Source organism: Hypanus sabinus, unplaced genomic scaffold (genome assembly GCF_030144855.1).
Source record: "Hypanus sabinus isolate sHypSab1 unplaced genomic scaffold, sHypSab1.hap1 scaffold_2389, whole genome shotgun sequence".
Classification (NCBI taxonomy): Eukaryota; Metazoa; Chordata; class Chondrichthyes; order Myliobatiformes; family Dasyatidae; genus Hypanus; species Hypanus sabinus.
This window is the reverse complement of record NW_026780507.1, coordinates 2,156-22,290: the sequence shown is the minus strand read 5'-3', so window position 1 is coordinate 22,290 and position 20,135 is coordinate 2,156. Positions and strand designations below refer to the sequence as shown.

General features: G+C 55.1%; 1 protein-coding gene across 1 annotated transcript; it reads right to left on the bottom strand.

Moving 5' to 3' along the window:
• Positions 1 to 290: 290 nt before the first annotated feature.
• On the bottom strand, positions 291 to 19,918 carry LOC132387944 (transmembrane protein 17-like). The gene is made up of 3 exons (XM_059960262.1): positions 19,745 to 19,918; positions 766 to 879; positions 291 to 673 (listed from the first exon to the last, which is right to left on the bottom strand). Exons 1-3 carry the CDS (start codon positions 19,916 to 19,918, stop codon positions 407 to 409), a joined length of 555 nt encoding a protein of 184 aa, XP_059816245.1. The 3' UTR covers positions 291 to 406.
• Between the last annotated feature and the right edge of the window lie 217 nt (positions 19,919 to 20,135).

Sequence of the window (20,135 nt, the reverse complement as noted above, 5' to 3'; positions counted from 1 at the left end):
GAGCCCCCTCGGCAACACCCTCGCCCTCACTACCCGAGGCAAACAGCCTCGCCCACAGACAACTCTGAGAGGCGACAGGGAGCGTTCGAGCATCTTTATTGAACAGGGATGGAGAGAGAGATGAGATTCTCAGTGGGAGATTGTTCAGCAACCCCCCCCCCTCGGAGCGGCCGGGGGGCAGGCAAACCTCCCTCCCAACGCTTACCCTCCCCCTCCCTCCCATCTGCCCCTCCCCCTCCAACCTATTGTCCCGTTCTCCCCTGCCCTCTCCTCTCCCTGCATTTCCTCTCTTCTCTCTCTCTCCCCCCCTCCCCTCCCTCCTTAACCAAGAGCTGAAGACACGGGAGCAGAACGAGGCCGTTTGGCCCATCGAGTCTGCGCCAGCATCGCCGATCCATTTCCCCTCTCACCGCCAGGCGGGAGGGATGGCCGAGGGCCCCCAGCCCTCGCCGTGGCGCAGGTGGGCGAGCTGGAAGCGGACCTCCAGCTGGGAGGCGAGGCGGCGCAGAGCCAGGAGGGCCAGGAGGGCCTGGGAGAGCAGCAGGGCGAGGTAGAGGAGCGAGGACGCCCACTCGGCCGGCAGCACCCGGAGGTGGGGGGTCAGCAGCTGGAAGAGGAGCATCGGCAGCTGGAGCAGCAGGGTGAGCAGCCACGACCCGGCCAGCTGAGGCACCTGCGGGACAGAGGGAGGAGGGTGAGCGACGCTCGGAGGGAGGGGGTGCTGTATCTGATCCTCCCGCCTCCCTCCCCTCGCCCCTCGCTGACCTTCTCCTGCAGGTTGCCGACGTATCCGAGGTAGAGCCTGACGGCCTCCACCAGGGTCATCACCAGGATCAGAGCGCACAGGGTGATCTGATAGTACGGGCTGAGGTACTCGTACTGCGGGGGAGAGACAGACATCGGAGCAGAGTCAGCCCATCGAGCACGGTCCCTCATCCCACCCCCCACTCGCTCCGCCGGGGCTGACTGATCATCCCCACCCACCACTCGCCTGCCCTCGCTCTGTCGTCAGGCACCCGTCAACCTCCGCTTTCCATCTGACTCCACCCCCACAGCCGTCCGCACAAATGAATTCCAGATTCACCCCCCCCCCCCCACCCTCTGGTCCCAGACTCCCCCACCACAGGAAACATCCTCTCCACATCCACTCTATCTGTGTCCTCTGGTCCTAGACTCCCCCACTATAGGAAACATCCTCTCCACATCCACTCTATCTGTGTCCTCTGGTCCTAGACTCCCCCACTACAGGAAACACCCTCTCCACATCCACTCTATCTGTGACCTCTGGTCCTAGACTCCCCCACTACAGGAAACATCCTCTCCACATCCACTCTATCAGTGTCCTCTGGTCCTAGACTCCCCCACTACAGGAAACATCCTCTCCACATCCACTCTATCAGTGTCCTCTGGTCCTAGACTCCCCCACTACAGGAAACATCCTCTCCACATCCACTCTATCTGTGTCCTCTGGTCCTAGACTCCCCCACTATAGGAAACATCCTCTCCACATCCACTCTATCTGTGTCCTCTGGTCCTAGACTCCCCCACTACAGGAAACATCCTCTCCACATCAACACCATCTGTGTCCTCTGGTTCTAGACTCCCCCACTACAGGAAACATCCTCTCCATATCCACTCTATCTGTATCCTCTGGTCCTAGACTCCCCCACTACAGGAAACATCCTCTCCACATCCAGTCTATCTGTGTCCTCTGGTCCTAGACTCCCCCACTACAGGAAACATCCTCTCCACATCCACTCTATCTGTGTCCTCTGGTCCTAGACTCCCCCACTACAGGAAACATCCTCTCCACATCCACTCTATCTGTGTCCTCTGGTCCTAGACTCCCCCACTACAGGAAACATCCTCTCCACATCCACTCTATCTGTGTCCTCTGGTCCTAGACTCCCCCACTATAGGAAACATCCTCTCCACATCCACTCTACCTGTGTCCTCTGGTCCTAGACTCCCCCACTACAGGAAACATCCTCTCCACATCCACTCTATCTGTGTCCTCTGGTCCTAGACTCCCCCACTACAGGAAACATCCTCTCCACATCCACTCTATCTGTGTCCTCTGGTCCTAGACTCCCCCACTACAGGAAACATCCTCTCCACATCCACTCTATCTGTGTCCTCTGGTCCTAGACTCCCCCACTACAGGAAACATCCTCTCCACATCCACTCTATCGAGGCCTTTCAACATTTGATAGATTTCAATGAGATCCCCCCTCATTCTTCTAAACTCCAGTGGGTTAAGGCCCATAAATCACTGTTGAGTACGGGAGACGGGAGGTTGTGTTGAAGACGTTGCTGGGGTCTAATCTGGAGTATGGTGTGCAGTTTTGGTCACCGACCTACGGGGAAGATGGAAACGAGGTTGAAAGAGGACAGGGAAAATCTACAAGGACATTGCCGGGTCTGGAGGGCCTGAGTTATCAGGAAAGATCGAACAGGTTAGGACTTTATTCCCGGGAATGGAGAAGATTGAGAGGAGACTTGACAGAGGGATACAAAATTATGAGGGGTATCGATAGGGTAAAGGCAAGCAGGCTTTTTCCCACTGAGGGTGGGTGGCATGACAACCCCAGGTCAGGGGTCAAGGGTGAAAGGCGAGAGGTTTAAGGGGAAAATGAGGGGAGACGTGGTGTTCTTGTACATCAGTCAATGAAAGCAAGCATGCAGGTACAGCAGGCAGTGAAGAAAGCTAATGGCATGCTGGCCTTTATAACAAGACGAATTGAGTACAGGAGTAAAGAGCTCCTTCTGCAGCTGTACAGGGCCCTGGTGAGACCCCACCTGGAGTATCGTGTGAAGTTTTGGTCTCCAAATCTGAGGAAGGACATTCTTGCTATTGAGGGAGTACAGCGTAGGTTCACGAGGTTAATTCCCGGAATGGTGGGACTGTCATATGTTGAAAGATTGGAGCGACTGGGCTTGTACACACTGGAATTTAGAAGGATGAGAGGGGATCTGATTGAAACATATAAGATTATGAAGGGATTGGACACGCTGGAGGCAGGAAGCATGTTCCCGCTGATGGGTGAGTCCAGAACCAGAGGCCACAGTTTAAGAATAAGGGGTAGGCCATTTAGAACAGAGATGCGGAAAAACGTTTTCACCCAGAGAGTGGTGGATATGTGGAATGCTCTGCCCCAGAAGGCAGTGGAGGCCAAGTCTCTGGATGCATTCAAGAGAGAGTTAGGTAGAGCTCTTATAGATAGCGGGGTCAAGGGATATGGGGAGAGGGCAGGAATGGGGTACTGATTGTGTATGATCAGCCACGATCGCGGTGAATGGCGGTGCTGGCTAGAAGGGCCGAATGGCCTACTCCTGCACCTACTGTCTGTTGTCTATCCATTCCTCGATGTCCTGGTGGCTACTGCAGGTCTGACAAGCCCTCCATTCTGTCCCCCTCTGAGGGCAGCCGTGATCTTCTTCCCCATCAGCAGTGCCACCAGCACAATGGTGAACGGGAGCTCGGTTTCAGCATTGGAGAGAGGTTTGGACGGGTACCCGGACGGGAGGGAGTGCGGAGGGCTAAGGGGCAGACAGTCCCCGAGGGGCAGGATGGGCGGGAAACTCCCTGCAGCGCAATTTCTGTACGCTGCGGGGTGGGGGGGGCGGTCAGGATTAGGGAAGCTCATTCGCTTACGAGGCTGCCGAGGCCCCGCTTGAGCAGTTGTGGGCCTCTTCTCTGAGGAAGGGTGTGGTGACGCCAGAGAGAAGAGGTTCACGAGAATGATTGTCACATGAGGAGGGTTCGATGGCTCCCGGGCCTGTACTCACTGCAATTCAGAAGAATGAGGGATGCCCTCATTGAGACCGATCAATTGGTGAAAGGCCTCGATAGACTGGATGTGGAGAGGATGTTTCCTGTAGCGGGGGAGTCTGGGACCAGAGGACACAGATAGAGTGGATGTGGAGAGGATGTTTCCTATAGTGGGGGAGTCTAGGACCAGAGGACACAGATAGAGTGGATGTGGAGTGGATGTTTCCTATAGTGGGGGAGTCTAGGACCAGAGGACAGAGATAGAGTGGATGTGGAGAGGATGTTTCCTATAGTGGGGGAGTCTAGGACAAGAGGACACAGATAGAGTGGATGTGGAGAGGATGTTTCCTGTAGTGGGGGAGTCTAGGACAAGAGGACACAGATAGAGTGGATGTGGAGAGGATGTTTCCTGTAGTGGGGGAGTCTAGGACCAGAGGAGATTGACCAGGATGCTGCCTGGATTAGAGAGGGTGCAGAGGAGATTCATCAGGATGCTGCCTGGAATAGAGAGGGTGCAGAGGAGATTCATCAGGATGCTGCCTGGATTAGAGAGGGTGCAGAGGAGATTCATCAGGATGCTGCCTGGATTAGAGAGGGTGCAGAGGAGATTGACCGGGATGCCGCCTATATTAGAGAGGGTGCACAGGAGATTCACCGGGACGCTGCCTGGATTAGAGAGGGTGCCGAGGAGATTGACCGGGACTCTGCCTGGATTAGAGAGGGTGCAGAGGAGATTGACCGGGATGCTGCCTATATTAGAGAGGGTACAGAGGAGATTCACCGGGACGCTGCCTGGATTAGAGAGGGTGCCGAGGAGATTGACCAGGACGCTGCCTGGATTAGAGAGGGTGCAGAGGAGATTGACCAGGACACTGCCTGGATTAGAGAGGGTGCAGATGAGATTGACCAGGATGCTGACTGGTTTAGAGCGGGTGCAGAGGAGATTGACCAGGTTGCTGCCTGGATTAAAGAGGGTGCAGAGGAGATTGACCAGGATGCTGCCTGGATTAGAGAGGGTGCAGAGGAGATTGACTAGGACGCTGCCTGGATTAGAGAGGGTGCAGATGAGATTGACCAGGATGCTGACTGGATTAGAGAGGGTGCAGAGGAGATTGACCAGGATGCTGACTGGATTAGAGAGGGTGCAGAGGAGATTGACCAGGACGCTGACTGGATTAGAGGGGATGCAGAGGAGAGAGACCAGGACACTGCCTGAATTAGAGAAGGTGAAGAGGAGATCGACCAGGATGCTGACTGGATTAAAGAGGGTGCAGAGGAGATTGAACAGGACGCTGCCTGGATTAGAGAGTGTGCAGATGAGATTGACCAGGACGCTGCCTGGATTAGAGAGGGTGCAGAGGAGATTGACCGGGATGCAGCCTGGATTAGAGAGGGTGCAGAGGAGATTGACCAGGACGCAGCCTGGATTAGAGAGGGTGCAGAGGAGATTCACCAGGATGCTGCCTGGATTAGTGAGGGTGCAGAGGAGATTGACCAGGATGCTGACTGGATTAGAGAAGGTACAGAGGAGATTGACCAGGATGCTGCCTGGATTAGAGGGGGTGCAGAGGAGATTGACCAGCATGCTGCCTGGATTAGAGAGGGTGCAGAGGAGATTGACCAGGACGCTGTCTGGATTAGAGAGGGTGCAGAGGAGATTGACCAGGACACTGCCTGGATTAGGGAGGGTGCAGAGGAGATTGACCAGGATGCTGCCTTGATTAGAGAGGGTGCAGAGGAGATTGAACAGAATACTGCCTGGATTAGAGAGGGTGCAGAGGAGATTCACCGGGACGCTGCCTGGATTAGAGAGTGTGCAGAGGAGATTGACCAGGATGCTGCCTGGATTAGAGAGGGTGCAGTGAAGATTCACCAGGATGCTGCCTGGATTAGAGAGGGTGCAGAGGAGATTGACCAGGATGCTGCCTGGATTAGAGTGGGTGCAGAGGAGAGTGACCAGGACACTGCCTGGATTAGAGAGGGTGAAGAGGAGATCGACCAGGATGCTGACTGGATTAAAGAGGGTGCAGAGGAGATTGAACAGGACGCTGCCTGGATTAGAGAGGGTGCAGATGAGATTGACCAGGATGCTGACTGGATTAGAGAGGGTGCAGAGGAGATTGACCAGGACGCTGACTGGATTAGAGGGGATGCAGAGGAGAGTGACCAGGACACTGCCTGAATTAGAGAAGGTGAAGAGGAGATCGACCAGGATGCTGACTGGATTAAAGAGGGTGCAGAGGAGATTGACCAGGATGCTGCCTGGATTAGAGAGTGTGCAGATGAGATTGACCAGGACGCTGCCTGGATTAGAGAGGGTGCAGAGGAGATTGACGGGGATGCAGCCTGGATTAGAGAGGGTGCAGAGGAGATTGACCAGGACGCTGCCTGGATTAGAGAGGGTGCAGAGGAGATTCACCAGGATGCTGCCTGGATTAGTGAGGGTGCAGAGGAGATTGACCAGGATGCTGACTGGATTAGAGAAGGTACAGAGGAGATTGACCAGGATGCTGCCTGGATTAGAGGGGGTGCAGAGGAGATTGACCAGGATGCTGCCTGGATTAGAGAGGGTGCAGAGGAGATTGACCAGGACGCTGTCTGGATTAGAGAGGGTGCAGAGGAGATTGACCAGGACACTGCCTGGATTAGGGAGGGTGCAGAGGAGATTGACCAGGATGCTGCCTTGATTCGAGAGGGTGCAGAGGAGATTGAACAGGATACTGCCTGGATTAGAGAGGGTGCAGAGGAGATTCACCGGGACGCTGCCTGGATTAGAGAGTGTGCAGAGGAGATTGACCAGGATGCTGCCTGGATTAGAGAGGGTGCAGTGAAGATTCACCAGGATGCTGCCTGGATTAGAGAGGGTGCAGAGGAGATTGACCAGGATGCTGCCTGGATTAGAGTGGGTGCAGAGGAGAGTGACCAGGACACTGCCTGGATTAGAGAGGGTGAAGAGGAGATCGACCAGGATGCTGACTGGATTAAAGAGGGTGCAGAGGAGATTGAACAGGACGCTGCCTGGATTAGAGAGCGTGCAGAGAAGATTCACCAGGACGCTGCCTGGATTAGAGAGGGTGCTGAGGAGATTGACCAGGACGCTGCCTGGATTAGAGAGGGTGCAGAGGAGATTGTCTAGGATGCTGGCTGGATTAGAGAGGGTGCAGAGGAGATTGACCAGGATGCTGCCTGGATTAGAGAGGGTGCAGAGGAGATTGTCTAGGATGCTGGCTGGATTAGAGAGGGTGCAGAGGAGATTGACCAGGATGCTGACTGGATTAGAGAGGGTGCAGAGGAGATTGACCAGGATGCTGACTGGATTAGAGAGGGTGCAGAGGAGATTGACCAGGATGCTGACTGGATTAGAGAGGGTGCAGAGGAGATTGACCAGGATGCTGCCTGGATTAGAGAAGGTGCAGAGGAGATTGACCAGGATGCTGCCTGGATTAGAGAGGGTGCAGAGGAGATTGACCAGGACGCTGCCTGGATTAGAGAGGGTGCAGAGGAGATTGACCAGGATGCTGCCTGGATTAGAGGGGGTGCAGAGGAGATTGACCAGGACGCTGACTGGATTAGAGAAGGTGCAGAGGAGATTGACCAGGATGCTGACTGGATTAGAGAGGGTGCAGAGGAGATTGACCAGGAGGCTGACTGGATTAGAGGGGGTGCAGAGGAGAGTGACCAGGACACTGCCTGAATTAGGGAGGGTGCAGAGGAGATTGACCAGGACGCTGTCTGGATTAGAGAGGGTGCAGAGGAGATTGACCAGGACACTGCCTGGATTAGGGAGGGTGCAGAGGAGATTGACCAGGATACTGCCTTCATTAGAGAGGGTGCAGAGGAGATTGAACAGGATACTGCCTGGATTGGAGAGGGTGCAGAGGAGATTCACCGGGACGCTGCCTGGATTAGAGAGTGTGCAGAGGAGATTGACCAGGATGCTGCCTGGATTAGAGAGGGTGCAGTGAAGATTCACCAGGACGCTGCCTGGATTAGAGAGGGTGCAGAGGAGATTGACCAGGATGCTGCCTGGATTAGAGGGGGTGCAGAGGAGAGTGACCAGGACACTGCCTGGATTAGAGAGGGTGAAGAGGAGATCGACCAGGATGCTGACTGGATTAAAGAGGGTGCAGAGGAGATTGAACAGGACGCTGCCTGGATTAGAGAGCGTGCAGAGAAGATTCACCAGGACGCTGCCTGGATTAGAGAGGGTGCTGAGGAGATTGACCAGGACGCTGCCTGGATTAGAGAGGGTGCAGAGGAGATTGTCTAGGATGCTGGCTGGATTAGAGAGGGTGCAGAGGAGATTGACCAGGATGCTGCCTGGATTAGAGAGGGTGCAGAGGAGATTGTCTAGGATGCTGGCTGGATTAGAGAGGGTGCAGAGGAGATTGACCAGGATGCTGACTGGATTAGAGAGGGTGCAGAGGAGATTGACCAGGATGCTGACTGGATTAGAGAGGGTGCAGAGGAGATTGACCAGGATGCTGACTGGATTAGAGAGGGTGCAGAGGAGATTGACCAGGATGCTGCCTGGATTAGAGAAGGTGCAGAGGAGATTGACCAGGATGCTGCCTGGATTAGAGAGGGTGCAGAGGAGATTGACCAGGACGCTGCCTGGATTAGAGAGGGTGCAGAGGAGATTGACCAGGATGCTGCCTGGATTAGAGGGGGTGCAGAGGAGATTGACCAGGACGCTGACTGGATTAGAGAAGGTGCAGAGGAGATTGACCAGGATGCTGACTGGATTAGAGAGGGTGCAGAGGAGATTGACCAGGAGGCTGACTGGATTAGAGGGGGTGCAGAGGAGAGTGACCAGGATGCTGCCTTGATTAGAGAGGGTGCAGAGGAGATTGAACAGGATACTGCCTGGATTAGAGAGGGTGCAGAGGAGATTCACCGGGACGCTGCCTGGATTAGAGAGTGCGCAGAGGAGATTGACCAGGATGCTGCCTGGATTAGAGAGGGTGCAGTGAAGATTCACCAGGACGCTGCCTGGATTAGAGAGGGTGCAGAGGAGATTGACCAGGACGCTGCCTGGATTAGAGAGGGTGCACAGGAGATTGACCAGGATGCTGCCTGGATTAGAGAGTGTGCAGAGGAGAGTGACCAGGACGCTGACTGGATTAGAGGGGGTGCAGAGGAGATTGACCAGGATGCTGCCTGGATTAGAGAGTGTGCAGAGGAGAGTGACCAGGACGCTGCCTGGATTAGAGAGGGTGCAGAGGAGATTGACCAGGATGCTGCCTGGATTAAAGAGGGTGCAGAGGAGATTCACCAGGATGCTTCCTGGATTAGAGAGGTTGCAGAGAAGATTGACCAGGATGCTGTCTGGATTAGAGAGGGTGCAGAGGAGATTGACCAGGATGCTGCCTGGATTAGAGAGGGTGCAGAGGAGATTGACCAGGATGCTGCCTGGATTAGAGAGGGTGCAGAGGAGATTGACCATGATGCTGCCTGGATTAGAGAGGGTGCAGAGAAGATTCACCAGGACGCTGCCTGGATTAGAGAGGGTGCAGAGGAGATTGACCAGGATGCTGCCTGGATTAGAGAGGGTGCAGAGGAGATTGACCAGGATGCTGCCTGGATTAGAGAGGGTGCAGAGGAGATTGACCAGGATGCTGTCTGGATTAGAGAGGGTGCAGAGGAGATTGACCTGGATGCTGCCTGGATTAGATAGGGTGCAGAGGAGATTGACCAGGATGCTGATTGGATTAGAGAGGGTGCAGAGGAGATTGACCAGGACGCTGACTGGATTAGAGGGGGTGCAGAGGAGAGTGACCAGGACACTGCCTGAATTAGAGAGGGTGAAGAGGAGATCGACCAGGATGCTGACTGGATTAAAGAGGGTGTAGAGGAGATTGAACAGGACGCTGCCTGGATTAGAAAGTGTGCAGATGAGATTGACCAGGACGCTGCCTGGATTAGAGAGGGTGCAGAGGAGAATGACCGGGATACTGCCTGGATTAGAGAGGGTGCAGAGGAGATTGACCATGATGCTGCCTGGATTAGAGAGGGTGCAGAGGAGATTGACCAGGACACTGCCTGGATTAGGGAGGGTGCAGAGGAGATTGAACAGGATACTGCCTGGATTAGAGAGGGTGCAGAGGAGATTCACCGGGACTCTGCCTGGATTAGAGAGTGTGCAGAGGAGATTGACCAGGATGCTGCCTGGATTAGAGAGGGTGCAGAGGAGATTGACCAGGACGCTGCCTGGATTAGAGAGGGTGCAGAGGAGATTGACCAGGATGCTGCCTGGATTAGAGAGTGTGCAGAGGAGAGTGACCAGGACGCTGCCTGGATTAGAGGGGGTGCAGAGGAGATTGACCAGGACGCTGCCTGGATTAGAGAGTGTGCAGAGGAGAGTGACCGGGATGCTGCCTGGATTAGAGAGGGTGCAGAGGAGATTGACCATGATGCTGCCTGGATTAGAGAGGGTGCAGAGGAGATTGACCAGGACACTGCCTGGATTAGGGAGGGTGCAGAGGAGATTGAACAGGATACTGCCTGGATTAGAGAGGGTGCAGAGGATATTCACCGGGACGCTGCCTGGATTAGAGAGTGTGCAGAGGAGATTCACCAGGATGCTGCCTGGATTAGAGAGGGTGCAGAGGAGATTGACCAGGACGCTGCCTGGATTAGAGAGGGTGCAGAGGAGATTGACCAGGATGCTGCCTGGATTAGAGAGTGTGCAGAGGAGAGTGACCAGGACGCTGCCTGGATTAGAGGGGGTGCAGAGGAGATTGACCAGGACGCTGCCTGGATTAGAGAGTGTGCAGAGGAGAGTGACCAGGACGCTGCCTGGATTAGAGAGGGTGCAGAGGAGATTGACCAGGATGCTGCCTGGATTAAAGAGGGTGTAGAGGAGATTCACCAGGATGCTGCCTGGATTAGAGAGGGTGCAGAGAAGATTGACCAGGATGCTGTCTGGATTAGAGAGGGTGCAGAGGAGATTGACCAGGATGCTGCCTGGATTAGAGAGGGTGCAGAGGAGATTGACCAGGATGCTGCCTGGATTAGAGAGGGTGCAGAGCAGATTGACCATGATGCTGCCTGGATTAGAGAGGGTGCAGAGGAGATTGACCAGGATGCTGTCTGGATTAGAGAGGGTGCAGAGGAGATTGAACAGGATACTGCCTGGATTAGAGAGGGTGCAGAGGAGATTGACCAGGACGCTGTCTGGATTAGAGAGGGTGCAGAGGAGATTGACCAGGACACTGCCTGGATTAGGGAGGGTGCAGAGGAAATTGACCAGGATGCTGCCTTGATTGGAGAGGGTGCAGAGGAGATTGACCAGGACGCTGCCTGGATTAGAGAGTGTGCAGAGGAGATTGACCAGGACGCTGCCTGGATTAGAGAGTGTGCAGAGGAGAGTGACCAGGACGCTGCCTGGATTAGAGAAGGTACAGAGGAGATTGACCAGGATGCTGCCTGGATTAGAGGGGGTGCAGAGGAGATTGACCAGGATGCTGCCTGGATTAGAGAGGGTGCAGAGGAGATTGACCAGGACGCTGTCTGGATTAGAGAGGGTGCAGAGGAGATTGACCAGGACACTGCCTGGATTAGGGAGGGTGCAGAGGAGATTGACCAGGATGCTGCCTTGATTAGAGAGGGTGCAGAGGAGATTGAACAGGATACTGCCTGGATTAGAGAGGGTGCAGAGGAGATTCACCGGGACGCTGCCTGGATTAGAGTGTGTGCAGAGGAGATTGACCAGGATGCTGCCTGGATTAGAGAGGGTGCAGAGGAGATTGACCAGGATGCTGCCTGGATTAGAGAGGGTGCAGAGGAGATTGACCAGGATGCTGCCTGGAGTAGAGAGTGTGCAGAGGAGAGTGACCGGGACGCTGCCTGGATTAGAGGGGGTGCAGAGGAGAGTGACCAGGACACTGCCTGAATTAGAGAGGGTGAAGAGGAGATCGACCCGGATGCTGACTGGATTAAAGAGGGTGCAGAGGAGATTGAACAGGACGCTGCCTGGATTAGAAAGTGTGCAGATGAGATTGACCAGGACGCTGCCTGGATTAGAGAGGGTGCAGAGGAGATTGACCGGGATGCTGCCTGGATTAGAGAGGGTGCAGAGGAGATTGACCAGGACGCTGCCTGGATTAGAGAGTGTGCAGAGGAGATTGACCAGGACGCTGCCTGGATTAGAGAGTGTGCAGAGGAGAGTGACCAGGACGCTGCCCGGATTAGAGGGGGTGCAGAGGAGATTGACCAGGACGCTGCCTGGATTAGAGAGGGTGCAGAGGAGATTGACCAGGACGCTGCCTGGATTAGAGAGGGTGCAGAGGAGATTGACCAGGATGCTGCCTGGATTAGAGAGTGTGCAGAGGAGAGTGACCAGGACGCTGCCTGGATTAGAGAGGGTGCAGAGGAGATTGAACAGGATACTGCCTGGATTAGAGAGGGTGCAGAGGAGATTCACCGGGACGCTGCCTGGATTAGAGAGTGTGCAGAGGAGATTGACCAGGATGCTGCCTGGATTAGAGAGGGTGCAGAGGAGATTGAGCAGGACGCTGCCTGGATTAGAGAGGGTGCAGAGGAGATTGACCAGGATGCTGCCTGGATTAGAGAGTCTGCAGAGGAGAATGACCAGGACGCTGCCTGGATTAGAGAGGGTGCAGAGGAGATTGACCAGGATGCTGCCTGGATTAAAGAGGGTGCAGAGGAGATTCACCAGGATGCTGTCTGGATTAGAGAGGGTGCAGAGGAGATTGACCAGGACGCTGCCAGGATTAGAGAGTGTGCAGAGGAGAGTGACCAGGACGCTGCCTGGATTAGAGAGGGTGCAGAGGAGATTGACCAGGATGCTGCCTGGATTAAAGAGGGTGCAGAGGAGATTCACCAGGATGCTGCCTGGATTAGAGAGGGTGCAGAGAAGATTGACCAGGCTGCTGTCTGGATTAGAGAGGGTGCAGAGGAGATTGACCAGGATGCTGCCTGGATTAGAGAGGGTGCAGAGGAGATTGACCATGATGCTGCCTGGATTAGAGAGGGTGCAGAGAAGATTCACCAGGATGCTGCCTGGATTAGAGAGGGTGCAGAGGAGATTGACCGGGATACTGCCTGGATTAGAGAGGGTGCAGAGGAGATTGACCAGGACACTGCCTGGATTAGGGAGGGTGCAGAGGAGATTGACCAGGATGCTGCCTTGATTAGAGAGGGTGCAGAGGAGATTGAACAGGATACTGCCTGGATTAGAGAGGGTGCAGAGGAGATTCACCGGGACGCTGCCTGGATTAGAGAGTGTGCAGAGGAGATTGACCAGGATGCTGCCTGGATTAGAGAGGGTGCAGAGGAGATTGACCAGGATGCTGCCTGGATTAGAGAGGGTGCAGAGGAGATTGACCAGGATGCTGCCTGGAGTAGAGAGTGTGCAGAGGAGAGTGACCGGGACGCTGCCTGGATTAGAGGGGGTGCAGAGGAGAGTGACCAGGACACTGCCTGAATTAGAGAGGGTGAAGAGGAGATCGACCCGGATGCTGACTGGATTAAAGAGGGTGCAGAGGAGATTGAACAGGACGCTGCCTGGATTAGAAAGTGTGCAGATGAGATTGACCAGGACGCTGCCTGGATTAGAGAGGGTGCAGAGGAGATTGACCGGGATGCTGCCTGGATTAGAGAGGGTGCAGAGGAGATTGACCAGGACGCTGCCTGGATTAGAGAGTGTGCAGAGGAGATTGACCAGGACGCTGCCTGGATTAGAGAGTGTGCAGAGGAGAGTGACCAGGACGCTGCCCGGATTAGAGGGGGTGCAGAGGAGATTGACCAGGACGCTGCCTGGATTAGAGAGGGTGCAGAGGAGATTGACCAGGACGCTGCCTGGATTAGAGAGGGTGCAGAGGAGATTGACCAGGATGCTGCCTGGATTAGAGAGTGTGCAGAGGAGAGTGACCAGGACGCTGCCTGGATTAGAGAGGGTGCAGAGGAGATTGAACAGGATACTGCCTGGATTAGAGAGGGTGCAGAGGAGATTCACCGGGACGCTGCCTGGATTAGAGAGTGTGCAGAGGAGATTGACCAGGATGCTGCCTGGATTAGAGAGGGTGCAGAGGAGATTGAGCAGGACGCTGCCTGGATTAGAGAGGGTGCAGAGGAGATTGACCAGGATGCTGCCTGGATTAGAGAGTCTGCAGAGGAGAATGACCAGGACGCTGCCTGGATTAGAGAGGGTGCAGAGGAGATTGACCAGGATGCTGCCTGGATTAAAGAGGGTGCAGAGGAGATTCACCAGGATGCTGTCTGGATTAGAGAGGGTGCAGAGGAGATTGACCAGGACGCTGCCAGGATTAGAGAGTGTGCAGAGGAGAGTGACCAGGACGCTGCCTGGATTAGAGAGGGTGCAGAGGAGATTGACCAGGATGCTGCCTGGATTAAAGAGGGTGCAGAGGAGATTCACCAGGATGCTGCCTGGATTAGAGAGGGTGCAGAGAAGATTGACCAGGCTGCTGTCTGGATTAGAGAGGGTGCAGAGGAGATTGACCAGGATGCTGCCTGGATTAGAGAGGGTGCAGAGGAGATTGACCATGATGCTGCCTGGATTAGAGAGGGTGCAGAGAAGATTCACCAGGATGCTGCCTGGATTAGAGAGGGTGCAGAGGAGATTGACCGGGATACTGCCTGGATTAGAGAAGGTGCAGAGGAGATTGACCAGGACACTGCCTGGATTAGGGAGGGTGCAGAGGAGATTGACCAGGATGCTGCCTTGATTAGAGAGTGTGCAGAGGAGATTGACCAGGACGCTGCCTGGATTAGAGAGTGTTCAGAGGAGAGTGACCAGGACGCTGCCTGGATTAGAGAGTGTTCAGAGGAGATTGACCAGGACGCTGCCTGGATTAGAGAGGGTGCAGAGGAGATTGACCAGGACGCTGCCAGGATTAGAGGGGGTGCAGAGGAGATTGACCAGGACGCTGCCTGGATTAGAGAGGGTGCAGAGGAGATTGACCAGGACGCTGCCTGGATTAGAGAGGGTGCAGAGGAGATTGAGCAGGACGCTGCCTGGATTAGAGAGGGTGCAGAGGAGATTGACCAGGACGCTGCCTGGATTAGAGAGGGTGCAGAGGAGAATGACCAGGACGCTGCCTGGATTAGAGAGGGTGCAGAGGAGATTCACCAGGATGCTGTCTGGATTAAAGAGGGTGCAGAGGAGATTCACCAGGACGCTGTCTGGATTAGAGAGGGTGCAGAGGAGATTGACCAGGACGCTGCCAGGATTAGAGAGTGTGCAGAGGAGAGTGACCAGGACGCTGCCTGGATTAGAGAGGGTGCAGAGGAGATTGACCAGGATGCTGCCTGGATTAAAGAGGGTGCAGAGGAGATTCACCAGGATGCTGCCTGGATTAGAGAGGGTGCAGAGAAGATTGACCAGGCTGCTGTCTGGATTAGAGAGGGTGCAGAGGAGATTGACCAGGATGCTGCCTGGATTAGAGAGGGTGCAGAGGAGATTGACCATGATGCTGCCTGGATTAGAGAGGGTGCAGAGAAGATTCACCAGGATGCTGCCTGGATTAGAGAGGGTGCAGAGGAGATTGACCAGGACACTGCCTGGATTAGGGAGGGTGCAGAGGAGATTGACCAGGATGCTGCCTTGATTAGAGAGTGTGCAGAGGAGATTGACCAGGACGCTGCCTGGATTAGAGAGTGTTCAGAGGAGAGTGACCAGGACGCTGCCTGGATTAGAGGGGCTGCAGAGGAGATTGACCAGGACGCTGCCTGGATTAGAGAGGGTGCAGAGGAGATTGACCAGGACGCTGCCAGGATTAGAGGGGGTGCAGAGGAGATTGACCAGGACGCTGCCTGGATTAGAGAGGGTGCAGAGGAGATTGACCAGGATGCTGCCTGGATTAGAGAGTGTGCAGAGGAGAGTGACCAGGACGCTGCCTGGATTAGAGAGGGTGCAGAGGAGATTGAACAGGATACTGCCTGGATTAGTGAGGGTGCAGAGGAGATTCACGGGACGCTGCCTGGATTAGAGAGTGTGCAGAGGAGATTGACCAGGATGCTGCCTGGATTAGAGAGGGTGCAGAGGAGATTGACCAGGACGCTGCCTGGATTAGAGAGGGTGCAGAGGAGATTGACCAGGATGCTGCCTGGATTAGAGAGTGTGCAGAGGAGAGAGACCAGGACGCTGCCTGGATTAGAGAGTGTGCAGAGGAGAGTGACCAGGACGCTGCCTGGATTAGAGAGGGTGCAGAAGAGATTGACCAGGATGCTGCCTGGATTAAAGAGGGTGCAGAGGAGATTCACCAGGATGCTGCCTGGATTAGAGAGGGTGCAGAGAAGATTGACCAGGATGCTGTCTGGATTAGAGAGGGTGCAGAGGAGATTGACCAGGATGCTGCCTGGATTAGAGAGGGTGCAGAGGAGATTGACCAGGATGCTGCCTGGATTAGAGACGGTGCAGAGGAGATTGACCATGATGCTGCCTGGATTAGAGAGGGTGCAGAGAAGATTCACCAGGACGCTGTCTGGATTAGAGAGGGTGCAGAGGAGATTGACCAGGACGCTGCCAGGATTAGAGGGGGTGCAGAGGAGATTGACCAGGACGCTGCCTGGATTAGAGAGGGTGCACAGGAGATTGACCAGGACGCTGCCAGGATTAGAGGGGGTGCAGAGGAGATTGACCAGGACGCTGCCTGGATTAGAGAGGGTGCAGAGGAGATTGACCAGGATGCTGCCTGGATTAGAGAGTGTGCAGAGGAGAGTGACCAGGACGCTGCCTGGATTAGAGAAGGTGCAGAGGAGATTGACCAGGATGCTGCCTGGATTAGAGAGGGTGCAGAGGAGATTGACCAGGATGCTGACTGGATTAGAGAGGGTGCAGAGGAGATTGACCAGGACGCTGACTGGATTAGAGGGGGTGCAGAGGAGACTGACCATGATGCTGCCTGGATTAGAGAGGGTGCAGAGAAGATTCACCAGGACGCTGCCTGGATTAGAGAGGGTGCAGAGGAGATTGACCAGGATGCTGCCTGGATTAGAGAGGGTGCAGAGGAGATTGACCAGGACACTGCCTGGATTAGGGAGGGTGCAGAGGAGATTGACCAGGATGCTGCCTGGATTAGAGAGGGTGCAGAGGAGATTCACCAGGACGCTGCCTGGATTAGAGAGGGTGCAGAGGAGATTGACCAGGATGCTGCCTGGATTAGAGAGTGTGCAGAGGAGATTGACCAGGACGCTGCCTGGATTAGAGAGTGTTCAGAGGAGAGTGACAAGGACGCTGCCTGGATTAGAGGGGGTGCAGAGGAGATTGACCAGGACGCTGCCTGGATTAGAGAGGGTGCAGAGGAGATTGACCAGGACGCTGCCAGGATTAGAGGGGGTGCAGAGGAGATTGACCAGGACGCTGCCTGGATTAGAGAGGGTGCACAGGTGATTGACCAGGACGCTGCCAGGATTAGAGGGGGTGCAGAGGAGATTGACCAGGACGCTGCCTGGATTAGAGAGGGTGCAGAGGAGATTGACCAGGATGCTGCCTGGATTAGAGAGTGTGCAGAGGAGAGTGACCAGGACGCTGCCTGGATTAGAGAAGGTGCAGAGGAGATTGACCAGGATGCAGCCTGGATTAGAGAGGGTGCAGATGAGATTGACCAGGATGCTGCCTGGATTAGAGGGGGTGCAGAGGAGACTGACCATGATGCTGCCTGGATTAGAGAGGGTGCAGAGAAGATTCACCAGGACGCTGCCTGGATTAGAGAGGGTGCAGAGGAGATTGACCAGGATGCTGCCTGGATTAGAGAGGGTGCAGAGGAGATTGACCAGGACACTGCCTGGATTAGGGAGGGTGCAGAGGAGATTGACCAGGATGCTGCCTGGATTAGAGAGGGTGCAGAGGAGATTCACCAGGACGCTGCCTGGATTAGAGAGGGTGCAGAGGAGATTGACCAGGATGCTGCCTGGATTAGAGAGTGTGCAGAGGAGATTGACCAGGACGCTGCCTGGATTAGAGAGTGTTCAGAGGAGAGTGACCAGGACGCTGCCTGGATTAGAGGGGGTGCAGAGGAGATTGACCAGGACTCTGCCTGGATTAGAGAGGGTGCAGAGGAGATTGACCAGGACGCTGCCAGGATTAGAGGGGGTGCAGAGGAGATTGACCAGGACGCTGCCTGGATTAGAGAGGGTGCAGAGGAGATTGACCAGGATGCTGCCTGGATTAGAGAGTGTGCAGAGGAGAGTGACCAGGATGCTGCCTGGATTAGAGAGGGTGCAGAGGAGATTGACCAGGATGCTGCCTGGATTAGAGAGTGTGCAGAGGAGAGTGACCAGGACGCTGCCTGGATTAGAGAGTGTGCAGAGGAGAGTGACCAGGACGCTGCCTGGATTAGAGAGGGTGCAGAAGAGATTGACCAGGATGCTGCCTGGATTAAAGAGGGTGCAGAGGAGATTCACCAGGATGCTGCCTGGATTAGAGAGGGTGCAGAGAAGATTGACCAGGATGCTGTCTGGATTAGAGAGGGTGCAGAGGAGATTGACCAGGATGCTGCCTGGATTAGAGAGGGTGCAGAGGAGATTGACCAGGATGCTGCCTGGATTAGAGACGGTGCAGAGGAGATTGACCATGATGCTGCCTGGATTAGAGAGGGTGCAGAGAAGATTCACCAGGACGCTGTCTGGATTAGAGAGGGTGCAGAGGAGATTGACCAGGACGCTGCCAGGATTAGAGGGGGTGCAGAGGAGATTGACCAGGACGCTGCCTGGATTAGAGAGGGTGCACAGGAGATTGACCAGGACGCTGCCTGGATTAGAGAAGGTGCAGAGGAGATTGACCAGGATGCTGCCTGGATTAGAGGGGGTGCAGAGGAGATTGACCAGGATGCTGCCTGGATTAGAGAGGGTGCAGAGGAGATTGACCAGGACGCTGTCTGGATTAGAGAGGGTGCAGAGGAGATTGACCAGGACACTGCCTGGATTAGAGAGGGTGCAGAGGAGATTGAACAGGATACTGCCTGGATTAGAGAGGGTGCAGAGGAGATTCACCGGGACGCTGCCTGGATTAGAGAGGGTGCAGAGGAGATTGACCAGGATGCTGCCTGGATTAGAGAGGGTGCAGAGGAGATTGACCAGGATGCTGCCTGGATTAGAGAGGGTGCAGAGGAGATTGACCAGGATGCTGCCTGGATTAGAGAGGGTGCAGAGGAGATTGACCAGGATGCTGTCTGGATTAGAGAGGGTGCAGAGGAGATTGACCAGGATGCTGCCTGGACTAGATAGGGTGCAGAGGAGATTGACCAGGATGCTGCCTGGATTAGAGAGGGTGCAGAGGAGATTGACCAGGATGCTGCCTGGATTAGAGAGGGTGCAGAGAAGATTCACCAGGACGCTGCCTGGATTAGAGAGGGTGCAGAGGAGATTCACCAGGATGCTGCCTAGATTAGAGAGGGTGCAGAGAAGATTCACCAGGACGCTGCCTGGATTAGAGAGGGTGCAGAGGAGATTCACCAGGATGCTGCCTGGATTAGAGAGGGTGCAGAGGAGATTGACCAGGATGCTGTCTGGATTAGAGAGGGTGCAGAGGAGATTGACCAGGACACTGCCTGGATTAGAGAGGGTGCAGAGGAGATTGACCAGGACGCTGCCTGGATTAGAGAGGGTGCAGAGGAGATTGTATAGGATACTGCCTGGATTAGAGAGGGTGCAGAGGAGATTCACCGGGACGCTGCCTGGATTAGAGAGGGTGCAGAGGAGATTGACCAGGATGCTGCCTGGATTAGAGAGGGTGCAGAGGAGATTGACCAGGATGCTGCCTGGATTCGAGAGGGTATTTTATGAGGAGAGGTTGACTAGGCGAGGGCTCTTGGAGCAAAGGAGGGTGTGAGGTGCTCTGTTGGACAACCGGCAGCCACAGAGATCGGATCCTCACGCAGGTAGAACACATGAACAGCCCCTGGGTCACAGGGCTGGGACGGGGAGCAGGAACTCTGACAGATCCCCTCTGTCTCCCCCTCAGCCGATATCCCCCACCCTCCATCTCACCTTGACCTGGAACATGACGAGGTGACAGACCCACCAGAAGGGAAAGTAGATGCAGCTGAAGTAGAGGGAGATCTGCAGGGGGAGGCTGCAGACAGACGTCTGGCCTGGGGTGGGGAGAGAGGAGACGGGGTTAATGTGTGGAAATACCCATCTCCCTCCCCCCCTCCAGCCCATCCCTCCCTCTGTCCTGAGCGGGCACACCCACAGAGGCAGGCTGGAGACGAAGGAGGGTTTGATGTGTGGCGTCCCTCCCCTACCTGCCTATACCCTCCACGGCTGTCACCCCCTCAAACCTGGCCACTTCCCCCTTGCCATGAAACTCCAGCCCCTTCTTTCTCTCCCTCCAACTCACAACCCTACCTCACCAATCCCTCCCTTGGTCCAATCACAC

What these genes read in the sequence shown, in the direction of transcription:
- LOC132387944 (XM_059960262.1), bottom strand. Translation starts at nt 19,918, where the DNA reads ATGGGCTGGAGGGGGGGAGGGAGATGGGTATTTCCACACATTAACCCC. An exon ending in TCGTCATGTTCCAGGTCAAG is followed by an intron (nt 880 to 19,744) that starts GTGAGATGGAGG and finishes TCTCCCCCGCAG; the next exon opens with TACGAGTACCTCAGCCCGTA. An exon ending in TCGGCAACCTGCAGGAGAAG is followed by an intron (nt 674 to 765) that starts GTCAGCGAGGGG and finishes TCTGTCCCGCAG; the next exon opens with GTGCCTCAGCTGGCCGGGTC.